This window comes from Phascolarctos cinereus, unplaced genomic scaffold (genome assembly GCF_003287225.1).
Source record: "Phascolarctos cinereus isolate Bilbo 61053 unplaced genomic scaffold, phaCin_HiC Scaffold_726;HRSCAF=1367, whole genome shotgun sequence".
NCBI lineage: Eukaryota > Metazoa > Chordata > Mammalia > Diprotodontia > Phascolarctidae > Phascolarctos > Phascolarctos cinereus.
This window is the reverse complement of record NW_027556098.1, coordinates 233,138,926-233,164,364: the sequence shown is the minus strand read 5'-3', so window position 1 is coordinate 233,164,364 and position 25,439 is coordinate 233,138,926. Positions and strand designations below refer to the sequence as shown.

General features: G+C 40.3%; 1 protein-coding gene across 3 annotated transcripts in view; it reads left to right on the top strand.

The window, feature by feature from the left end:
- UPP2 (uridine phosphorylase 2) overlaps positions 1–25,439 on the top strand; it is a 53,385-nt gene that overhangs the window by 25,811 nt on the left and 2,135 nt on the right. For all 3 annotated transcript variants that reach the window (XM_021004947.2, XM_021004958.2, XM_021004959.2), the window contains 4 exons: positions 2,139–2,297; positions 9,018–9,132; positions 11,438–11,647; positions 14,643–14,789. In XM_021004947.2, the coding sequence (XP_020860606.1) occupies positions 2,139–2,297; positions 9,018–9,132; positions 11,438–11,647; positions 14,643–14,789 (631 nt within the window). The remainder of the gene's footprint in view (positions 1–2,138; positions 2,298–9,017; positions 9,133–11,437; positions 11,648–14,642; positions 14,790–25,439) is intronic.

Here is a 25,439-nt window from a genome sequence, read left to right as displayed (position 1 = left end):
CGACTTGAAGACTGAGAATGGCTACTGTAGATCTAGGCACTCAGTGGACATGTACCCTTAAATTATACATGATAAGCCCTCACCAATATGTCTGTCTTTTAAAAGTTAGCCAGAGGGCATAATTAGCTCAAAGCAAAGTCATTTACTGATACAGCAGGGAAAAAATTTTTAAAAACCCAACAACAGCCAGATATCTCTCTCAAAAATCTGGAGTGCACTTTTCCACAAATAAACAACAGCATCAGCAGAGGGAATGGACGCACATAGAGATCATAAGAGGAGAGGAACAGACATAGGGGATGGATATGACCAGGGTATATTGGAAGGGTACTTATGAAGGGAATGTGTATAGTCAAGAAACATGAAAAGGGACAGCTCAAGCCTCCAACGCTACAGGACCCCGAAGTCTTCATGTTGCTCCTGCTGACCTTGGTTTCTTTTCTTTCTATTTGCAAGGCAATTGGGGTTAAGTGACTTGCCCAGGGTCACACAGATAGTAAATGTCAAATGTCTGATCTGAGACTGGATTTGAACTTGGGTCCTCCTGACTCCAGGGCCTGTGCTCTATCCACTGCACCACCTAGCTGCTCCTGACCTTGGTTTCATAGTATCTACTATGCTTCCAGACACTGCTTGGCTGAATACTTACTGTCAGAGGCTGCTCCAAAACTGCTGCATGACTGTAGTCTCCATTGCCTTCAATCCTTGGGTAGGGTACTACTACATGCTTCTTTAGAATGGGCATGACCCCTTATCTGGCTTCATGGTCCAAGTAGGATACTGTGCTAAAATGATAAACATTGCCTTTCTCCTCCAAGGAGCAGGAGGCATCAGGAAATCTTTTCTCTCTAGAAGATCTAGTCCCTGGAATTCTCAAACTCAGGAACTCCTAAACTTGGAGTTACCCACGAGGCAATTCTCAAAGCTGGTGCTGCCCTGAAAAACTTCTTTCTCTGCTTAGGGGCAAGATCCCAGGATCACACTCTCTAAGGAGATTAAAATACCCCTTTTCTGCACAGGAAGTTGGCATTCAGGAAGCAATTTTTGAATTCTCTTTTCAGGCTGCATGGAAGCCCATGTTTCCCATGGCCATATGGTGCTACAAGTTGTCAATGATGCTTCTGGTTGGAAGATGGGAGGAATCCCCTGCTACTCCCCTTGCCCTCGATATACTCTGAAATAGGTCTGAGGAAAAACAAGAAGAACAATTCCCCAAGAGCTGAGTTTTAGCAGAGTGAGACAAGTCCTAGCTTTCCTATATAGGCTATAGGTTGCATGACTGATCATTCACTGTCCAAACACTAGGAGTTCCCTGTGTTCCATAAATTGTTTTCATCCAATGGCCAATACCTAGAATCTCATCAGATTTATGGAGGAACTCCATTTTGATTAACAATGGTCTACACTCTACTGTATTGTCAGATTATGTAGAAAATTTCTTTGACTTGATCCAGTCTCCTTTGATTCACTTCCAAAATAATAATAATAATAATAATAATAATAATAATAATAAAACATTTAAATTCATAACAAGGCAGCTAGGTGGCACAGTGGATAGAGTGACAGGCCTGTAGTCAGAGAGACATGAGTTCAAATCCAGCCTCAGCACTTCTTAGCTGTGTGACCCTGGACAAGCCCCTTAATCTGGTTTGCCTCCGTTTCCTCACCTATAAAATGTTACAGAAGGAAATGGCAAACCACTTCAGTATCTTTGCCAAGCAAACTCCAAATGGGGTCATGAAGAGTCAGACATGACTGAAAATGACGCAACAACAACATTCATAGCATTTTACACAGATGATCTTTGATCTTCTCAAACACTGGGTGAGTTAAGTACTCCAAGGGATGGTTATTTCCATTTTTACAGATGAGGCACAGAGAAATTAAATGACATGCTCACAGTTGTATTGCTTGTAAGTGTCAGAGGTAGGATCTGAACTTCCATCTTTCCTGACTCCAGGGCAAGTATACATTCAACTCCCCTACACTGCTGCTCTCTGCCTAATACTGTTTACAAGTATAGACATACACTAGCATAAGGCACATTGGAAGAGCTGAATGAGACATTTTAGAGGCAAACTGAGCCTTGGTTACCACGTTGATTACTACAACTGCTCTTGGATGTTTTTTTTTTCCAGTTTGTCTGTGTTGGAGGGAGTCCCAACAGAATGAAGGCTTTTGCGCTGTTTATCCGCAAAGAACTTGGACTTGAGGGAAGTGAGGAAGACATACAAGACATTTGTGCTGGGACAGACAGATACTGTATGTACAAAGCAGGCCCTGTGCTCTCTGTCAGTGTAAGTACTAAATCATTGCATCAACCTACCTCATGGAAGCTATTGAAATCATTATTGTGGGGTAGAAAAATCTGGCTACTTGTAAATGAATGCATAAATAAATGAATGAAAAAATTTGTTAAGCAGGTATTATGTGCTTGTGCATGTATGTTATAAGTACTATGCTAAGCCCTGAGGATACAAAGAGAAAAATTGAGAAGGTACTTGCCCTCAAGAATTTACACTCTAACTAGAAGAGACAATATGTAACAGAAGGCTTAGCTGCAGGGTGGTTGGAAGACCTAAAAGAAAATGGGTTTATGCGTGAGGCAGATGGCAAAGCCCCGGGGGGCAGTGCCTGGGGGTCTGGAGGGTGTAGCAGCAGAAAAGATGGGAAGACCCAGAAAACCTTAGGAATCATTGTCAGGGTTAAAGGTAAGGCTTAGTAGTCCTCCACTTTACTAGAAGAACTGTTGCTGTTTATTCCCTGCTTATACAAGCAATGTGAGCAGCCATGTCCATTCTGCAGGGTTGGGGCAGGGAAGGGGTCTGGCCCACCACAATTGGGAAACAGGAAGTGGGCCAAAAGCTCTGAATAGTTAATAATAGCTGGCATTTATGTAGTGCTTTGTAAGTATTATCTCATCTTATCCTCACAACCACCCTGTAAGGTAGGTGCTATTATTTTCCCCATTTCACAGTTGAGGAAACTGAGACAGTCAAAGATCAAGTGACTTGCTTAGGGTCACACCACTAGTACATGTCTGAGGCCAGATTTGAACTCAGGTCTTCTTGACTCTAAGCCTGGCTCTTTATCCACTGCACCACTTAGCTGACTCAAATGGAGCATAGATTCTGGGTTCCTACCTACAGGGATGGGTAAGCAGGGTAGGGGTTAGTTTCCAATCAGGAATGGGGAATGCTCGAAGATAAGCATGCTGTTTTTATCTTTCACATTCTGGACACTTCCTCCAGGAGAGCACCAACTTACTGGTCATTTGAAAAAGATCATGCATTAAGAGTATCAGCAATTGCACGGACATTTATAAATATGTGATTCTTAGTACCTTCTGCACCCTTATTCACTCTAGCACTGTCTCTGTGGAATTGAAGAGGGGCCCAGACAGGAGTCAGTGCCTTTTGTCTTTATATCTGCTTCATGGGATGAGAAAAGTATGGGGTGCTGTGTTCTACCTTGGTGAAGGGGTTACCCAACCCACATGACCACTGAGATGTTCAGTGATGTGTGACCTTCCAATACAATCCCACAAAGTTGCCAGGTACAAATTCATTATTAGAAAGAAGGGGGGGGGCAGCTGGTTGCACAATGGGTAGAGCATGGCCCTGGATTCAGGAGAACCTGAATTTCAATCCGGCCTCAGACACATAACACTTACTAGCTGTGTGACCCTGGGCAAATCACTTAACCTCATTGCCTAGTCCAAAAAATTTTTTTAAAAATTTAAAAAAAGAAAGAAAGAAAGGGCAGGACATGCTGTTCAGTATTGCTTCGGGGCAGTTAACATGTAAATTTTTCATGTTAGAAATAGCAAAAAGGACATCTACTTTCTTTTTCACTGGTAACTATTAACTGTCCCTGTTATACACACATCACCTTTCAACAACTCTCTCTTCAACACCTCTCTACCTCTGTGAATGTGGAAGTCTTAGTACACCAGGGAAATTTGTACTTATTCCAAAATGTGACAGTTTAAAACTTTAATAAGCGCTACTGAAAATCTGCTAATGCATTTTCATGTGGTTCCTATAAATTACTTTCCTGCATTTAGAATATGTTAACGGCAGTAGACACACAGTGCCCTAAGATAAATGAAGAACAGAATTACAATTTTTATGAACTATACACAAAATGTCATCCCCTTTACCCTTCCCCTGACTCTTTTTTTTTTTTAGCTATTGTCTGCAGGGAAGCAGAATGTCATAAAGATGTGTAAGAATAATGCCTCTAGCTTGGCCTTACAAATTTTGTCTCTACCTATGGGACAAGGTCATAATGTAGCAACAGGGAGCGTGTAGCATCACTAGACATGCAGCCTCAGAGGAAGAATAGCCTGAGGTGTGGCCAGAGACCAGAGAAGCCTGTAACAATTCTCCTGTCTAGCAGTTAAGTTAGAGACAGCTCCCATGCCAGGAAATGATGACTATCACTGAAAGCTAATCATAACTCTACCCCCCTAAGCAGCAGCCTGTGTGGATATCTGGAACTGACTTGGCAGTCTCTGGGCACAGTGATGGTTAGAGAGGAGAACGAAAGGCTAGCAATGACAGCAAAGGGGAAGATGATGGGGAAGAAAAAGACAGACAGGTGAGCTTCCCGTATTAGAAGTACATGGATAGGCGCAGCTCAGTGGCACAGTGGATAGAGCACCTGCCCTGGATTCAGGAGGACCTGAGTCTAAATCCAGTCTCAGACCAGACACTCAGCACTTACTAGCTGTGTGACCCTGGGCAAGTCACTTAACCCCATTGCCTAGCCAAAAAAAAAAAAAAAGAGTGTATGGATGCTGCCCACTTCGGGTTCAAAGGGAGAGTGGAGATTCATGTTTCTATAGACCTTGCTTCCCAAAGCCTTAACATGCTTTTTGACTTACAACACCCCACCCTTTGTTCAAGCAGTCTGAGTGTGTGAGGATAGTAAAATATAGCATTAATAAAATATATTGAAAACCACCAGAAGCGAGCAATAAAACTTCACCATGAAATAAAAACAGCCTAATCTCAGTGCCCCTTGGGAGAAGAGTAGCTAAAACATGGTTCTAGCTCTAAGGTCAGCAAACTGGACCTTGGTTTCATCAGCAGAGTGGAGGAATTCCTAACTGGGAGCCCTTCTTTGAAAATGTCTTTTCTCTAGCTGACAGATAGGAGGAGATAACAGGAAACCTATAACAAAACTGAATAAGCTCAGTTGTTACTATGTCATCACTGGTAGCCGCAAATATTTATTGAGTAGCCAGTGTGATTAGAACATTGGGCAGGGCACTGGGGTTAAAAAAGGCAAGAGACACAGGCCCTGCTCTCCAAGGGCTTAACACACACACACACACACACACACACACACACACACACACACACACAATTTCTCAAATTCTGATTGGAGAAGCAGGCTGTATCAAATGTGAGGAGGGGAAAGGGAATGGATTTAGCTCACCAGAACAGACCAGAAATTGATTATTTCACAGAGTATGTTCTCTCATGATATAAAGAAAACAGAATATATATTTGGAGATCCTGCTGAAAACAAATGGACTTTGTTTCCTCTGGGTTTCCAAACTGAACTCATCCTGAATAGTCCTGACAGAAGCCATCCAACTACCAGGACAGACCAGCCCTCCTACCTTCTTTCCCAATATGCTCTCTTGTACAAAAAGTCTTTCTACCTTCGAGTGGAACACAGGAAAAGCTTCACTTACAAGGCTCCTCTACATTCTTTGTGCAAAGTACACTTTAGCTTAATCACTTCCAGTGTTTAGACTTACTCCAGCGGTGCCTGGACAAATTTCCTGTAATGACAGCTGACATTTGTTTATTTAATGCTTTAAGGTTTGCAAAGCACTTTACAAGTATTATTTCCTTTGATCTCCATGACCACTCTGTGGTGTAGGTAAATTCAGTGATTGTAGTCCCATTTCACAGATGAGGAAACTGAGACTTAGAGAAGTAAAATGACTTGTCCATGGTCACCCAGATAGTAAGTGTCAGGAATAGGATTTAAAACCAGATCCCTCCTGATTCTAAGTCCATCGTTGTTTTCATTGCATTGCCTCCAGATAGCAGGTCTGACTAGAGGCAGCTGTTCAAATAGAGGAGAGTCGTTTAACTCTCTAGCCTGCATACTCTTGAACTCTAAGGACAGGAAGATACTGCCTTAACACCTTCTGACCTCATCGTTCTACTGAAAAGGTGAGATCAGATAGGTAAGGGAACCAGCAAAGAATGCTGTCCCCAAAATCTAAGAAAGTATAAAGGAAGAGATGGTGACCAACAGGGTCAAATACTGCAGAGAGATCCTGAAGAATGAGAATTGAGAAATGCCTTTTGGATTTGGCAATTAAGAGATCATTAGGAACCTTGGAGAGGGCAGTTTCAATGGAATGATGAGGTCAAAAGATGTTATGGCAGTATCTTCCTGTCATTAGAGTTCAAAAGTATATAGGCTAGAGAGTTAAACAACACTCCTCTATTTGAACAGCTGCTTCTAGTCAGACCTGCTCTGTACTACTTCATTTGGTGAAATCATCTGCTCCCATGGACTTAATTACCATCTCTATACTAACGATTTTCCAATCTATCTATTCGACCCAAACCTGTCTACTGATCTCAGATCCCCAGTTTCTTAGACTTACAGGTATTATTCTCCACTCCTCACTGTCTCTTGCACCTCACATCTGATCTGTTGCCCAGACCTGTGAATTTTACCATTTCAGCATCTCTCAGGTACGCTCCCTTCTCTTTTCTGACAATGCTGCCACTCTGGTACAAGCCCTCATCACTTCACACCTAGACCATTCCAATAGCCTGATGGTAGGTCAGCCTGCCTCAAGTTTCTCCCTACTCTATTCCAACCTCCTTTCAGCCACCAAAATGAGTTTTCCTAAAGCAAAGGATTGACTATGCCACTCCACTACTCAATAAACTTCAATTGCTCTTTATTGCCTCCAGATTCAAATACAAAATCCTCTATTTAACATTCAAAGCCCTTCATAACCTAGTCCACTTCCAGTCTTCTCACATCTCTCTCCCCACCATCTACTCTTTGATCCAGTGGCACTGGCCTCCTTGCTGTTGCATAAATAAGACATTCCATCTCTAATCTCCAGGCATTTTTTCTGATAGTCCCCCTTACTTGGAATGTTCTCCTTCACATCTCTGCCTACTGATTTCTTTGGCTTCCTTTTAATCCCAACTAAAATCTCATATTATATAGACTTTCCCTATCTTTCTTAACTCTAAAGCCTTCACTCTCATTTATTTTCTATTTATTCTGTATACATCTTATTTGTACATTTTTTTTTTGCTTGTTGACTTCCCCATTAGATTGCAAGTTCCTTGAGAGTAGAGACTGTCTTTTGCCTTTCTTTGAATCCCAAGTCCTTAGTATAGTGCCTGGCACATAGTAAGCACTTGATAAATATCTATTGACTGACTGACTGACTGACGGAAAGTGTTCAAAACTCCACACCATCCCCACACTCTGTCATGATTCTTGCCTGTGCTTCCAGCATATATTGCAAAATATGAATTGTGTTTGCAATCTGTTTCTCAGTGTATTTTCTTTTTTACAGAGATTTTTTATTTGATTTTTTTCAATTACCACGCATTTATGTTCCCTCCCTCCCTTGTAACAAATATGCTTAATCAAGCAAAACAAATTCCCACATTGGCCATGTCTAGAAATGCATATCTCATGTCTTTTCTGCAGTCCATTATCTCTCCATCAAGAGGTGAGCAGCATGCTTCATAACCTGTCCTCTGGAATTGTTGTTGGTCATTGTATTTACCAGAGGTCTTAAGCCTTTCAAAGCTATTTGTCTTTATAATGTTGTTGTTATTGTATAAATTGGTCTGCTGGCTTTGCTCACTTCACTCTGCAGCAGGTCACATAAGTCTTCTCAGGTTTCTCTGAAACTGTCCCTTCCATTATGTTCCATGGTGTAATAGTATTTCACTATATTCATATATCATAATTTGTTCAGTCACTTTCCAACTGATGGTACCCCCTTAGTAATAGCTGCTATAAATAAAGTTGTATGTAAATCCTTTTCCTCTTTCTTTGGTGTCTTAAGCATCTATCATCTATCTACACACATATAAATATATACACATATACATACACACATTTATTCATATACACATTTAAATTATCTATCTATCTATCTATCTATCTATCTATCTATCTATCTATCTATCTACTGGCCTCATAGTACTATTTCTCATTCAAACGATATCACAGTTAAGTGACTTTTAGAGTATTGTTCCAAACTGCTTTCCAAAATGGCTTTACCAATTCATAGACCCGCCAACAGGACATTAATGTATTTGTTTCCCCAAAGCTCCTCTAAGATTTGCTATTTTCCTTTTTTGTCATCTTTGCCAAAGATGGAGTGAAACTTCAGAGTTACTTTAATTGGTTTTTCTCTATTGGAGTATTCTTTCAGATGCCTATTCCTAGATTCTTGGTCCATTCTCACCCAACCTCCCCCTTTTCCCCATTCATCATACACATAGAAATAGCAGTGAGCGAACTCAGGCAGGGAAACATAAGAAGAACAAAAGGAATTGCAAATTCCACTTAGCTCAATACAGAAGTTTGAGTGACATGACAGCCACAAACACAAGCACATTTTCTCACAATCAAATTAAACATGAAAAATACTCTTTTGAAAAGTTTCCTCGTCAGGCGCCTGGTCGGGAGTAAAGAAATTATATCCCCCTGACAATCTTAGAGACTATATAATGTCTTTTTTCTGTTACTGCCTAGGAGGGCAGAACCCACTTAAATGGAGATGGAAATCCTCTTTCAGATCCTCCCAGATGTGCCCATCCATCAGGCAATCATGGGGATATGAGTTAGAGATGACTTAAATCTTCCCCAGCCTTGCCAAGTGCTTAATGATTATATAAATTCATCTGTGCATTGTTAACTTGTAAAGAAGGAACAAAATGTCTTGTGCATCTATCAATTTCAAAGAAATATGATGACTTTTCTTTTCTTCTTGACAGCATGGCATGGGCATTCCTTCCATTTCAATTATGCTGCATGGGCTCATCAAACTCCTTTACTATGCGAAGTGTTATGATGTGACAATCATCCGCATTGGCACGTCAGGGGGCATAGGTAAGGTACTCAGTTGTCTATGATGGAGCAGGATGCATAAAAAATTGGTATGAAAATAGAGTGCGTTTGCCACACCAATCAAACTACCAAATGTAGCACATTCACCTATGAGCTAAAAGAAAGTAGGAAAGCCCAACAATCCAAGGTGCTAAGCAGGAATCCTTGATGATACCTAACAGAGGTATCATCGTGCTAGTCAGTCAGTCGATAAGCAATTTTTAAGTGCTTTTTATGTGTCAGACATTAGACAAGGTACTGAGGTTACAAAGGCAAAAAGAGAGCCCTAACTTCAAGGTGCTCACATTCTAAAACAGGAGAGAACATGCAACCAACAACATATGCACAAACAAACACAGGCAAGAAATACCACACAAGGAAGACACTAGCATTAAGGGGAATCAGGCAAAACTTTATACAGAAGGTGAAATTTTAGCAAAGCATTGAAGGAAGCCAGAGAAATTCAGGAGGCAGAGAAGGGGTGAGAGGACACGCCAGTCACAAAAGACAAGCCGTGGAAATGCATGCAATCAGGAGATAACACCTTCTGCAGGGAACATCATTATGCCAGTGTCACTAGGTCATAGAGAAGGTGAAGGGGAGTAAAGTATAAGAAGACTGGAAAGAGAGGAGGAGACCAGGTCATGAAAGCAAAAGGGCTTTATATTTGATCTTTGAAGTTGTTCAGTCATTTTTCAGTCATGTCCAAATCTTCATGACCCTATTTGGCAGTTTCTCGGTGAAGATACTGGGGTGATTTGCCATTTCCTTCACTAGCTCATTTTACAGATGAGGAAACTGAGGCAAACAGGGTTAAGTGTCTTGCCCAAGGTCATACAGCTAGGAAATATCTGAGGCCAGAGTTGAACTCAGGAAGATGAGTCTTCCTGGTACTAAGTCCAGTGCTCTATACACTATGCCACGTAGATCTTGGAAGTAATAGAGAACAACTGGAGTTTCTTGAAAAACATCACTCTGGTAGCTGAGTTGGAGGCTTGGTTGAATTGGGGAGAGATTTGAGGCAAAGAGACCAACAAGTAGACTTTCTTTGGTTTGCATGGGAAGCTTTTTTTGGGAAGCAAACATGCTGCCATAGTTATGTATTCTCATAGCCCCATAGTACTACATGGGAAGAGTTAGATTGACAACAACTTTTTTTTGTTTGTTTTGTTTTGCTAAGGATACAGAAGAGCTCTGACTTTATTGGTGTCGGGATCTCCACTAACACAGATTGACAACTAACTCATCTATGACTTGTAGTCTTCCGAGTTTTTTGAAGGCTTTGAGAGCCTGGAACCTTCCCATGGTCATGTAGTTAGCATATGGCAGAAGCAGAACTTGACCTTTGGTTATTCAGCCCTCTATCCAGCACCTGATACTGCCTCTCAACTCATTTATATATCCATTTTCAATAATAAAAGGAATTGCTTTTATTATCCTTTTTATTTCTCCCAATAAAACTGTGAAGTAAATGGGAATAGTAAGAGAGTGGATGATGCTCTTGGATCCATTTATGTTTTGAGTGCTAGAGAAAACTTTAAAGGTCTCACAAGGCCAAGACTGGGATTTGGCAAGCCAGCTAGCCATAAAAAGCACAATACAGAGGGGATGGGGGGCAATAGAATAATAGAATAAAAGTATTGGAAAGGTGACCTCAGAGGCATCTAGTCCATCCCATACCTGAACAGAATCGCCATGGAAAGGGTACTCACCTTGAAGCTGGGATGACTTGGATTTGAATCCCAGCTCTGATACTTCATAGGAATGTGGCCACCAGATTTATTTAATCTATTAGATCCTGAGTTTCTTCATATGTCAAATAGGGATAACAATAATTATAATAGTTTGTGAGCAGGGATGGGGGTTTTGCCCCTTTTTTTAACCCCAGCACTTTGCATGGTGCTTAGCCCACACTAAGCACTTATTGACTGACTGAATAACTGACTGACCCTAAGCTTGACATGCAGTTTCTTCAGTCTATTGCTCTCTTAGGCTGTAGTAAATAAGGTAGAATCACCAGAAATTACGGTGATTCCTCTACTCACATCTGGAGTACTGAGTTCAATTCTAGACACCCCAGTTTAGGAAGGACGTAAGACAACTTGACACACACTGAGAAATGGAGAAAGGATCAGATGAAGTAACTTGTTATCCTGGAGAAAAAAAAGGCATAGCAAGGATGTGCTAGCAATATTCAAGTACCAAAAGAGCTCTCATGTGGGAAAGGAATTAGATTAGATAAGAAAAATGGGCTCTGAGGATTGTTTTGTTGCAATCACTTCTTTTTCATTTTCTTTTCACATTACAGGGATTGAGCCTGGGTCTGTCGTTATAACAGACACAGCTGTAGACTCCTTCTTTAAGCCCCAGTTTGAGCAGATAATCCTGGACACTGTGGTTACTCAGAGTACAGAGCTGGACAAGGAATTGGCAGAAGAATTACTCAATTGTAGCAAAGAAATTCCAGACTTCCCAACACTCATTGGGCATACAATGTGTACTTATGATTTCTATGAAGGTAAGGACAACTTACCAACAGTTGGGTCTATGCAGAAAATTGTTGGTATCTCTTTGGTATTTAAACTCACAAATTATATGAAAACACCCACTTCAGGGAATTAATAATAGAGGATTAAAAGGAAATTGAAACAGCCTTTTCTAGTTGCTAAAGCATAAGACCACAGGGACATAATAACCAGCAGAGAAACCCACATAATGAATTTATACTCAAGGTTGGGTTTAATCCTCCAAGAACAAATTGAATACTAAAATGCAATTAGGGAAGTTAACAAAATTGTGTCTCTTTTGATGTCATTAATTTTTAAATCAGTGATTCAGGAGAAAGGAAAACATAATCATTCACTGCTTTTGCTATTCACCTGAACCTAAAAGGATAAGCAGAGGACAGAAGGAACCAGTGGGTATTGGAAAACATAAAGAAAGACACATGGGAGCCCCAAAGGGATGGAACTGCCTCAAAATATTTCCACCTTAGTATTGCACAGATGGCTAGGGTGGGAGTGGGGAATGCTAGGAAAGACTCAAGGGTTGCACGAGGGTATCCAATCTAACTCAGTAATAACCTGCTTCTTTAGTTGTATCAACCCAGGATGTAAACAATACTTGTGGGGCATTGGCACCCTCAAGGAAAAGGAAGAAATGGAGAGAGAGATGAGGAAAATAAGAATAAGGAAAAAGGAGGAAATAGAAGTGAAAGAGAGGGAAAGATGTAAAGAGAGAAAAGCGTGAAATTGAAATTGAAATTGGCCAAGTTCTCCTATTGCTGTCCCTCCTTCCTTGTTTCCTTTACTACTGGCTCCTCTCTTCTTTCTCTATGTCTCTGGCTTTCTCTCTCCATCTCTGTCTCTCTGTCTCTGGCTCTCTTTCTGTCTCTATATATCTCTTTCTGTCTATGTCTCTATCTTTGGCTTTTTATCTCCCTCTCTGGCTCTATCTATCTATCTATCTCTCTTTCTGCCTCTATATCTCTGTTTTTGTCTCTGTCTCTCTCTGCCTCTATATATCTCTATCTCTTTTTCTGTCTCTTCATCTTTCTGTCTCTCACTGTGTATCTCTGTCTCTCTGTGTCTTTATGTCTTTCTGTCTGTCTCTCATATATATTTGCATATATATATTTGCATATATATATATATTGCATATATATATATATATATATATATATATATATATATATACATATATAAGTATACTGATATACTGTCTTCCATTAACTAATCCGCTCCTGTGGCTTGAATTTCCTTATTCATAGCATCTATGACTATAGTGCTTACATGTCATTGGGACGAGTCCCAGTCATTAACTTTAGCTTCAGAACCTCATTTTCATCTCCTTGTGGAACAGTTTCACTGTCATGTGTAGTCAACACTTCCAACTCAACATATCTTTAAGTGATCTTGTTATCTTCTTCCCCAAATCCATCCTTTCTCCCAATTTATTCATTTCTGTTAATGGTGCTATTGTTCTCCTAGTTACCAGGGCTAGAACCTCTGTCATTTTCTGTATCCCTCATATTACTCTCTCCCACTCAATTATTCACCATCTCCTATCCATTTTATTTCTATAATATCTCTTACATGAATTCTCTCCTTTTCATCCTAAGTCAGGCCTTATTACTTCTCACCTCAATAATTAAAATAGCCTCTTAACTGGTCTCACCACCTCTAGCCTCCTCCCTCCAAGTGAATTTACAAACTAATGCCAGATTAATTTTCCACATCTGCAACTCTGACTAGAGTACTCCCAGATCAAAAGTTTTCATTGCCTCCTCATCATGTTCTGAATAAAATACAAATTACTTAGCTTGTCATTAATAACAATACCTGTCATATGATTGCACAGGTCAGCTAGGTGGCATAGTGGATAGAGCGCTGGCCTTGATAGAGTGCCAGCCCTCAAATCAAGAAGACCTGAGTTCAATTCCAGCCTCAGAATCTTACTAGCTATGTGACCCTGGGCAAGTTACTTAAACTCTGTTTGTCTTAATCCACTGGAGAGGGAAATGGCAAACCATTCCAGTATCTTTGCCAAGAAAACCTCATGGGCAGTGTTGGTATGCTATGGTCCACAAGGTCACAAAAGATTGGACATGACTGAGTGACTAAACAATAAACCAATTTTTGCAGATGGAGGAAAAGGCTTAGAGGAAGTTGACTTGCCTATGGTCATAGAGCTACTAAGTGATGGAAACAGAACTAGAACTCATATCTTCTAACTCCAGGTCCAGTGTGCTTTCCCCTATTAAAACATATAGCCTCTGTAGTATGGTGCCTTCCTTTTTCTTCTCTGTTAGTTAATAGCCTATCCATCATTCAGCTCATTCACCTCCAATGTCACCTCCTCCATAAAGCTTTGCTTGAGCCTGCCCACATAAAGCAAGCCCTCCCCCCTTTGATCCTCATGCCATGTGGGGGCAGGGCACCTCTCTCAGGTACTTTCAGGCACAGGATTTGAGAGGCAGCAGGGTATAATGACAGCAGCACTAGTGTCAGGAAACCTGGTTTCAATCTTGTCTCTGGCTGTGTGATCCGGGGCACATCATTTTTACTTTTCAGAGTCTTAGAAAACAGTTTCTGATCCATATTGGTAAAGGGAATTTCTTCACAATTCTCTATACCAATGAAATCTCAGATCCAGACCAATTCAAAAAAAGAATTTAGCTTCTCTTTCTTCCCCTACATTCTCTCCTCTGCCCCCACTAAACTAGAGCTGTTGGAGTGTTTGTTTTTTTAGAGCATGGACCATGCTTTCTTAATTTTCTGTCTTCTCAGAATTTAGCATAACAAATGCGTAATAAATGTTTGTCAAATTTAATGAAAATTACACCACAAAAGTAAAAACTGAGGATACAGATGAATCTAGTGATTTAAATGACCTGTAGAAACAATTTCAGGCTATAGCACCTATAAGCCACTCTAAACACACCTATGAGCCACTCTAAGCATGCCTGTGAACTCTACAAGACCACTGGTCAAAGGTTCTCCCTTCTCTTTAAGGACAAGGACGTCTGGATGGAGCATTGTGTTCTTTCTCCAATGAAAAAAAGCTCGATTACTTACAAAGAGCTTACAAAACTGGCAACAGGAATATTGAAATGGAGTCCTCTGTGTTTGCAGCCATGTGTGGACTTTGTGGGCTAAAAGGTAAGATTTTCACGAGAATTAGAAGCCAACTTCTGCTTTCTTTAACTTGTGTCTAGAACTAGGAAGAAGTGTGACATTAGACTCTGAGGAGGTATGAAATCCCACACTTTCTCCTCAATTAATCAACAAACATTTATTAAATATCTACTGTGTGCAAGACATTGTTCTAGACTTTAGGGTTACAAAGACAAAAATGACAGACAGTCCAGTGACTTTGAGGATCATCTATCCTGTCATCCTTGCAATCTGGTTTCTATACCCATCATTCCACTAAGGTAAATCTTTCTAAGGTCACTTATTGCTACAGTACAAAGAGCATGGGATTTAGAGTCAGATGGCCTTGGTTTGAATCTCAGCTATGCTACTTATTATCTGTATCTCTCTCTCTCTCTCTCTCTCTCTCTCTCTCTCTCTCTTCTCTCTCTCTCTCTCTCTCTCTCTCTCTTCTTTGCAGTCTTCTCTGTGGCCTCCTCCTCCATCCCTTTTACCCTATAGATGACTCCAAAACCCATGTCTTTTCCTCCTGATCTTTCTTTAAGACTCCAAGGTCATATGTCCAACTAAGAAGTTGAACCGGATGTCTTTCCCTGAGTTTACTAATGGCATCTCAATCATAATATATCCAAAACTGAACTTGTCATATTCTCCCTAAAACGTATTTGGTATCCCAACTTTCCTGTTTCTGTTGATGGCACCATAATCCTCTTGGTCAATCTACCATGTAACATCTTCATCATCTTTGACCTTTCATCCTCCCTTACTCCACACATCCAACCTGTTGCCAGTTCTTGTTGATTCTACCTCTATAACATCTCTTCCATCCATTTCTTTCTTTCCATGTGTATAGCAACTATTCTAATTTAGTCTTGCATCTCTTCTTATCTGAAATTGTTTAATAGATTCCTAAGTGGTCTTTCTACCTCCAGTCTGTCCTTTCTGCTATATGTCTTCAACCATCATATGGCACTGTTAACCACTATGCTAGTCCTACTCAACAAGAAGGTTGAGAAAGTTCAACCTGGAAGTTACATAATACCCTCCTCCTCCTTGTTGAGAAAGAATATGAGGAAGTATTCTTCTCTATGTTTTTTAGAGAAGAGACAATTGTTTATGCTCTAGCTCTGCCACTCTCTGAGTTACTGTGCTGTCTTGTTAGCTTAAGGAATATACTTAATGTGGATTTAACTAATGAAAACAGCTCTGATACTCCACTTCTTCCCAAATTCTCCTCTATTTCACTAGTCATGCAAACTGGATATAATGGAGTCAGCTCTCCATAGGAACAAGTAGGTATGCTTGGTAACTCTACCCATATTCCTTATTTCCTCCCAATTACATATCCTTCACATCAATGTTCAGATTATCTTTATAACCACTCCCAATCAAGTCACTACTCTACTACAGAAAACAAAACAAAAAAAAAACTTTCAATGGCTCCCTATTAACTAATGGATAAAGTATAATCCATATCCTAGTATTCAAGGCCCTCTACAATCTGGCTCCCAGTTTCTTTCTTATGCTGTGTATTCCAGGCAAATGGACTATTTTCTTTCCCTGTATCCTATTTTCTCTCTCTCTCTCTCTCATTTCCGTGCCTTTGCCCACACCATCATTCATGCCTGGAAGGGGCTTTACTCATCTTCTTTGAATTCTCTCTTTTGATTCAAGAACCAACTCAAGTACTACCTGTTCCGTGATGCCTGCCCTGACCTTTGCAGGTGAAAAAAAAATTCTCCCTCCACATAAATTTTATAATTTATTTCTTATTTCAGTTTACTTGTAGTTAGTTATTTGCATACATTTCTTTCCTCACATTAGATTGTGATCTCTTTAAGAGCAGAATTGGGGGCAGCTAGGTGGCACAGTGGATAGACTCCAGCCTTGAAGTCAGAAGGACCTGAGTTCAAATCTGGTCTCAGACATACAATGCACAACACGTACTAACTATGTGACCCTGGGCAAGTCACTTAACCCCAAATGCTACCAAAAAGCAAAAAAAAAAAAAGAGCAGAATTGAAACTATCTATATCTCCAGTGCTTAGCCCAGTTCCTTGCATACACTAGGTACTTCATAAATGTTTACAGAATTGAATTGAATGCCAAGCTGCCTCCCATCATCTTAAATATCCTTTAGAAAGTAATTCACAAGCTCACCAATAAAAAAAAGTTGTTTTCAAGCAAATTTATACACTATATTAGACCTACTTGGAAAGCTCCAGATGAAGTTTGCACAGCAAAAAAAAAAAAGTTTCTTTTGGTGAGAATGATTACTACCCAGCTGGAAAATGATAACCACATAGCAGGACATTAAAGCAAAAAATTTCAAAAGCCATGCACTATCTGTATTTAACATGGCCACTGTCTCTTTTTGAAATTCACTGCCATGAAATAAATCATCAACACCAAATATAATTTGTCTAGCACCTACTGGGTGTATGATTCTGTACTAAATGTAAGATTAAGAAATGGTATTTTTACCTGATAATTTGATTCATAAGATTTTCTCCCTTCCATTACCCTCTGTTAGAATGACTTTTCTCCTTTGCTGCCAGGCAGATTTAGAGGCTAAATTAAAAATCTACTAGTAGTATTAGAATATAACTTCCAGACATAACAAATTTACAACTAAAAAACATATGTAATGAAGCTTCTTAATCTATTTCTAAGCATCAGTATGAGATGTTACTTATGGGAAACAATGATGTAGTGAAAAGCATTTGGGATTTGGAATCAGAAGACCTGAGTTCATTCATGTCCCAACTCTGCTACACTCCTCCAACAAGTCTTTCCACCTCTGTGATTCTCCATTTTCTCATCTGCAATGAGGCTAGATTAGATCAGAGCTTCTTGACCTTCTTGTGGGTCATGGTCCCCTTTGGTGGTCTGGTGAAGCCTATGGAGCCCTTCTCAGAATCATGTTTTTAAATGAATCAAATAAAATACCTAGGATTGCAAAGGAAACCAATTATATTGAAATACTTAGCTAAATTGTTTTGTATGTTTATAGATGCCAGATTAAGATCCCTTGGACTAAATAATCTCTAAGGTATCTTCTAGCTCCAAAATCTTGGTTGTTAAATCAACATGTGAGAGATGATCTCTCAGAAGTGAAGCCTCCTCAGGGGGGTCAATGGTTCTTGTTAATAGCTCTTGATTGTTGCTTTCAAAACCCTCCCCAGCTCACACCCTGTTTTTAAGTATTTAGCGGAAAGAATAACCTTGCCCCTAACCTGAACTGCCTATCCTTGAAAAGCTTCCCACCTTTTCTTGTCTCTGGGCAAACTTGTGTCTCTGTGAATAGATTGCACCCCCTGAAAGCCCAGCCAATGGGATAAGGGGAAAGGGGTTAGGGAGGAGGAACTCACGTTAGGGTATAAATAGGCCTTTATTTCTGTAAGGAACTTGTACTTTCCTGGCCCGCAATGGCGACCAGGGTCAGTACCCTTTCTCATGAGAAAGCAATAAATTCCTTTCTACTTTCAAGGTATCTAAGCCTTTGTTTTTAATTTTGAGTAAGTGGTCTCTGTCCCACACAAACATATACTTTCTGCCCATTCCTGAACCTTACAGAAAGCAAGAAAAATGCATGATCAGAAAGAAATGTATGCTTATTTTATGTTCTTTGGAGCATAAGCTTAAGGGCACAGTAGATAGAGCACTGGCCCTGAAGTCAGGAGGACCAGAGTTCAAATCCAGTCTCAGACACATAATACTCACTAGCTGTGTGACTCTGGGCAAGTCACTTAACCCCATTGCGTGGCAAAAACAAAAACAAAACAAAACAAAAAAACATAAGCTTGCACGGGGATAGTGACAGAGACAAGTAAAACAGGTAGGAGTATAGCTATAAATGATCCATTCCAAGACCAAGTATTAACAACTTCCTTAATACACAAAGGATCCCAGTCACCCTTCCAGTTTTCCCCTCTCTTCCAGCTCAGGGCCCTTATTCTCCATAGAACTGCCTAGAACTCCCTCCCCCTATGCTGTCCCTTTTAGTCCTATCCTATATACCTTTTCTTTTCCCTCCAATCACCTTTTCTACAGAGTTCATAAGGTATTTGTGGACCTTGAGTCCTTGCATGTGTGGGGAATATCTGGTAGTCTACTTTCTCTGTAACATAGAGTATGTGAAGGGAAGAAGGATGAATTTTGTTGCTGAGTTGTTTTTAGTTATGCCCAACTCTTTATGACCCCATTTTGGGGGGTTTTCTTGGTAAAGATGAGAAACTGAGGCAAACAAGATTAAATGACTTGCCCAGGATCACACAGATAGTAAGTGTCTGAGGCCAGATTTGAACTCATGAAGATGAGTCTTTCTGGTTCCAAGCCCAGTGCTCCATCCACTGCACCACCTAGCTACCCCAAGAAGGATGAAAGAAGTCTGCCAAAGTTAGGTTTTTAACTAGATTGTGAATGGTCTATAACACCAGACTAAAAGTTAGAGAACTAGGGAACAATCTTCAGCGAAGAGGAGACACTGTAAGGTGTGCTCATTAGCAGCTGTATGAAGAAGTTTGGACTGGAGAGAAGGGACCTTTCAGGTGACTAGTACCCTAGTCAAGGTAAGAGTTAATGAGGACTTGAGCTGGGGTATTGAGTGGAGAAGAGAGACATCAATCCATCTGAAATTAGAGATGCTGATGATGAATAGAGAATCAAGAGGATTTGGCAACTGCTTGGATGGGGAATGAAGGAGAGGGAAAAGTCAAAGATGGACCTGATCTTTTGAGCCTAGTTGACTTGGAGGGGATCAAAAGAGAAGTTGAGAGTTTGGGTTTTTTTGGTGGGGAAATAATTATTTTGGTTTTGGACATGTTGGTTTAATATGTTGGAAACACATTCAGGTGGGGTCGGTGACAAAAAGCTATTTATATTGTGCTTGTACATTTGCAAATACTTTTAACTCATGTTTGAGCCTTACAAAAAGCCTACAAGTCAGGTACCATGGATGGTATCATCCCCATTTTATAGTTAAGAAACCTGAGATTTAGAGAGGAATGGGTTTAGTCTATTCTACGAGGGTATGTGGCATAGTAGAAAGGATTGCAGATTTGGGATTCAGTCTTGTCAGGTGTGTAATTATAGGCAAGTCCTTTTAACTTGTCAGAGCCTCTATTTTCTCCTCTGTAAAATGGGGCAGATAATGCCTTCCATCAGAAGCAATATGGTTTACTGGAGTCAGGGAGATCTGGGTTCAAATTCTGTCAGATACTAGCAGTGTGAGCATGGTCAAGTCACTTAACCTCTTAAGTGCTCCACACAAATCTCTAAAACTCTAAGATATCATAAAGTGCCACTCTGCTTTTTTTTTAGCACTTTAAATTTTATTAATTTTTTTATACTGCAAACATCACTTACTCCCACTTAGTGAGAGCTATCTTGTAACAAAAATATGACAATATTAATAATACAGCAACTTTATCTGAAAGTTCATGCAATATTTCAATCTTTAGCAACTCTATGTTAAAAAAAAATAGTAGGAATCTATTTTCTCTGCCTTCCTCCTATCCCACCCTCCATCCCACTGAGGGGAAAAAAGCAAAGAAAAAAAAGCAAATTTCTTATAACAAATATGTATAGTCAAGCAAAACAAATTCCCCAATGGCTATACACAAAAATATATGTATTTCATTCCATACCCTCTCTGTTACAGACAACATGTTTCATCATCCATCCTCTGGAATTATCAGTGATCATTTTATTGATCATAGTTCTTACAGCTTTCAAAGTTATTTGTTTTCACAGTGTTCTCATATAAATTATTCTCCTGGTCCTGCTCATTTTATTCTTCATTAGTTCCAGTCTGCTTTGGTAAAGAGAGGTTCCTCACCAGTAATTTCCTAAATGAATAAAATCACAGGTTTGGTCCCCCAAAAAGTGCTTTAGAAACCTTAAAATACCATAGAAATATATTATTATGGTTAATATTTTATTATTATTATTATTATGCTATTTTTCTTACAGATTTCATCCACACTCTTGGTTTCAATAATCACCTCTATGAAGATGACTTCCAAATATTCAGCCCCAATCATGTGCCTGAACTCTAGTCTCACACACATAGCTATGTACTGAGTATTTTCCACTTGAGTGTCCTGCTAGCATCTCAAACTCTACATGCCCCAAACTGAAATCATCACTTCCCCCCAAAAACCCATCCCTCCCTCCAACATATGTTGATTAATGCTACCATCATCATCATCCTCCAAGGCAAGTAGCAGAAGGGGAACTAGGGAACTCACTCAAGAGCACTACAACTGAAGGCTGAAACTACACAATTCTATATGCACAGCATATAGTGTTTATTAGCTGCCTACCTACATCTTTTCTTAAAAAAAATTTTATAACATGCACAGATCTTTTTCCTCTCAAGGCTGAATCTCCATTGGCTGAAAAAAGTAAAATTATGATTTTAGATGCTAATCCTTTTGTTCTGGGAGCTTCTGATAAGAGAGTTCGATTCCCACTCAGTTTTTTGAAGACAATACATTTTGCCACTCACTCTGCTGAATGACAACACTGAGCCTAATGTTTGTCTCAGATTAAGTTTTGCTGAAATTCCGTTTTCTGTCTTTCCTTGTTTCTAACCCACACAATCACTTAGCTATAGAATCTTTCATTGGGGGAAAGTGGAATTCAGTATTATTTCCTTTGACAAATACTAGAAGCACACAGAATATATTCAGTATTTTTAACATTACCTTATTAAGTCCAATGAAAGGTGCAAGGAACCCTGACTTAGAATGCTTTTCATTCTGATATCCTCTTGCTGGCTGGAGTAAAGAAGAATACCTCACTAGGAATGGGGAAATGAATTGTGAAAGATGATAAATATTCCAAAAGATACAGAGGAAACAACTTTTCAGTTCCCACGAGGCAATTTGTTTCCAATTTTTGAAAATCATCTTACAGGGGATGAGGTAATCAATGATGGTACTTCTCTGTGACCCTGTTACCTTGTGTAACAGAGCCAGGACTAGGAAGCTAATTTGGCATTCAGTTCTCCAACTCTGCCAGATCCTGAGATAACGTCTTCCTTGCAGCCCTGCCTCCTCACACACACCCTCTCCCTTTCCCAGGCACTCTGAAACAATCAAAGCAGGTAGACTTTCAGACAGAGTCAGAACTAGCAGGGGACAGCTGGGGTTTTGTCTCAGATGCCTATCATAGGTGGGATTCCACCCTATGATACAATCTCTTCCTCTTATAGTCTCTTCATTTTCAGTAACTCACTGACATCTAAGTCCTTTTAAAAAAAATTGTTTATCATGAACTTAACAAGCATGAATGTTTCAAAAACCAAAGACAACAGAAGAGAGGATGGCACATGTCTTGACCCCCTCTTAGAGGCAGGCTGGTCCTTTCCTCGCACTTCCTGAAGCACAGGGCCAGTTGGCATTCTACCTGCTTCCTACTGCCATATTTAGACTTACCATCTGCCACCACTGCTCAACAAGGACCTCTAGTCCTTGAAAGTTCACTCCATCTGGCCCAATCCTTCTTCTTGTCTTCTGGAGACCTCTAGACCACTCTCCCTTCTCCCCAGTAAGTTCGGTGCCTGGCCCACAGTCTATTTTTCCACCCAAGACTTGTACCCCTCAAACACCCTGCCCTCAGAGTTCCTCACTGTCTTCAGATCTCATGACCTATGTCTACCATCTACCTCAACCGTCCTTCTCCCATTTGCCAACAGAATTCGTCCCAGGTACTGGGTTACAGTTAGTCACAGCTCTGCCTTTGCAGTGGGTACAGCACGAGGCCTTCATACTTCTCTTAAAAACAAAAACAAGAACAAAAAAAAAAGTCCTCTTCAACTACCTAAAATTTCTTTTTCTAGCTACATAGCCTTATTTTTTTTCTGCACTTACAGGTAAAAAGCTTCAAATGCAAATGTTTGGGGAAAAGTAACCTTTGACTAAAGCTTATTTGCTCTAAAGGGTAACCTGAAGGATCCCCCAGCATGAAAGACCAGAAATAGAACATTTCCTGTTTTGAGGCAGCTAAGTAGAACAGTAGATAGAAAGCTGGACCTGGAGTTCAAATCCAGCCTCAGACATTTACTAGCTGGGTAATCTTTGGAGGGTCACTCAACCTCTGTCTCAATTTCCTCATTTATAAAGTGGGGACAATAACAGGCAAATCCAGCCTCAGACACTTATTAGCTTTGTGACCCTGGGAGAGTCACTCAACCTCTGTCTGTCTCAGTTTCCTCAACTGCAAAATGGGAATATTAACAGCACCTACCTCCCAGGGTTGTTGTAAGGATCAAATGAGATATTTGTAAAGTGCAAGCGCAGTGCCTAATGCTATAGAAATGCTTATTCCTTTTCTTTCCTTCCTTTAGATAAAGGAGAGGATGGACAGCAGGACAGACCCTAAACAATGGTAATAGGAAAAGGGAGTGGCAAAGTAGAGAAGCAGTGTGGTGCAGTGGGTAATGAGCTGGTTTGGGATCCAGGAAGATCCAAATTCAAGTCCGTTTTTTTTTATTAATTTATTTTGATTTATCAACAATCACTTCGATAACAATCTCATATAAGGCTATACATATCAAGTCCGGCTTTAGGCACTTGCTGGCTGTGTGACTGGTCAAGTCACCTAATGTCTCAGTGAGAGCCCCAGACTTTCCAAGCCGAGGAATAGTTGCCTCTTTACATGGTAGAGGGAGTCCCTTGCACCAAAGAAACCACAGACCCAGACCCAGGCCCAAAAAAGTGTGTGATGATGAGCAAAGCCTCAATGCTGAAAATACCAAATCCAATCTAACAAGCATATATTATGTATTTCTTAGTTGGAAGTCATCGTGCTAGCCGTTTGGGACTACAAAGACAAATTTTTTAAAAAAAGAGTCCCTGCCCTGACATTTATATTCTTCCTTGGGGATGTAATATGTGTAGAGGTAAGTGTATGCAGGAGAATTAGAGAAGAGAGTGAACACTAACAACTAAGGAAAATCAGACTGTCCACAAAGACACTTTGGTCCTGTATCATATAGTACCCAGTTAAGAATCAATCAATCGATTAATTCATCATTTAATTCAGGCATGTATGTGCCTAAGTGCTGGGAATACGAAGGGTAAAAAACACAGTCTCTGCCCTCAAGGAATTCATAGTCTAATGAAGATGACAACACACAAACACACAAATACATAGGTACATTCAAGATTTTGTTGTTCAGTCGCATCTGACTCTTCGTGTCCCCATTTGGGGTTTTCTTGGTGAAGGTATTAGAGTGGGCGGCCATTTCCTTCTCCAGCTCATTTTATAGATGAGGAAGTGGGGCAAATGGGGTTAAATAAGTGACTTACCCAGGGTCACACTGCTTCTGAGGCTGAATTTGAACTTAGGTCTTCCTGACTCCAGGCCTGGCTCTCTATCTGCTGTGCCACCTAGCTGCCCTACATTCAAGATACAAACAGAGAAAATTGCAGATAATAGCAGAGGGAAGGCACTGTTGGAGGAGATGGGGGTATGAAGATTTGATCTGAGTACTAAAAGTAACCAAGGTAGTCAGGAGGTTAGAGGGAAAGCATTTCAAGCATGGGGGACAGTCAAGGAAAAGGCTTAGAGTTGGGAAAAGGAGTGTCATTTTTCTTACAAATCCAACGTAAGTCAGATGATTAGCTATGTAGAATCTCTCCATGTTTATCAACTTTGCCTATATTTATGTGTCCCTGGACCAGGATGACCTCTCTGAGTCCCATGCCACACTAACTTCAGGTCAGTGGACTGGCTTACTTTCTCAGTGACATTTTAATAGCTGGGATCCTTGATGTAGGCATCTGTGCCTTAAAGTAACAAAGCTGTCACGCTTAATTTTTACAAAAAAAAAATAGCTGTGTGTAATTAGTCCATTTTTCATTGCTCTTGGAAATTGTAATCTTATGTGACAAGATTATTATACATTACTTATTAATGGGGTCTCCAAGGCCGGAAAAATACCACTGAGATGGCTATGAACTGTCCTCCTTGGACTTTTTAGTCTTGTCCTTGAAATAATCAGAAAAGACATCCAAGAAACCCTGGTTCCACCCCCTACTTTGTGGTATGAAAAGGCCATGGACTGAATATACTTTTATCTACCTGCCAAGAGGAAAGGATTAGAAGGGAGACTGTCAACATTTCCTGTTCTCTAATGGGCATCTGTGGGCTTCATAGACTTGGTGATCATTAACCTGAAAATGTCTTGGTTCTGCCCTTGCTCTGACAGCCAACTTCACAACTGAGTGAGTTTGAAACAAAAAGGACCCTAAATAGTGGAATATTTGATTCCACCCTGGTTGAATATTTTCATTACTTCTTATTCTGACTAGCAATGGCCCGAGGAGGTAGCTTCCCAAGAGGAAGCATTGAGGAGCATTGAGCATTGAGAGAAAGGCAACCCATTGAGTGATCTAGGATTCTTCTCTGTAGATTCTGAGAATTGCTCCCATGCTGGCTTTTACAGGTCACTGTCTCTTCTCCAGATGTATAACTAGGTTTGGTTTGGTTTTTTACCTAAGGAAAAATAGTTGGGGTAGGGGACCAGCAGCATATACAGAGGACTGACCAGCTGTAGGTACAGTCACACAAGGAGAGGGGGCACCCCAAACCACCCTGAATGCACCCATCTCTTTAGATCTCAGAAGCAAAGCAGGACCACAGTTG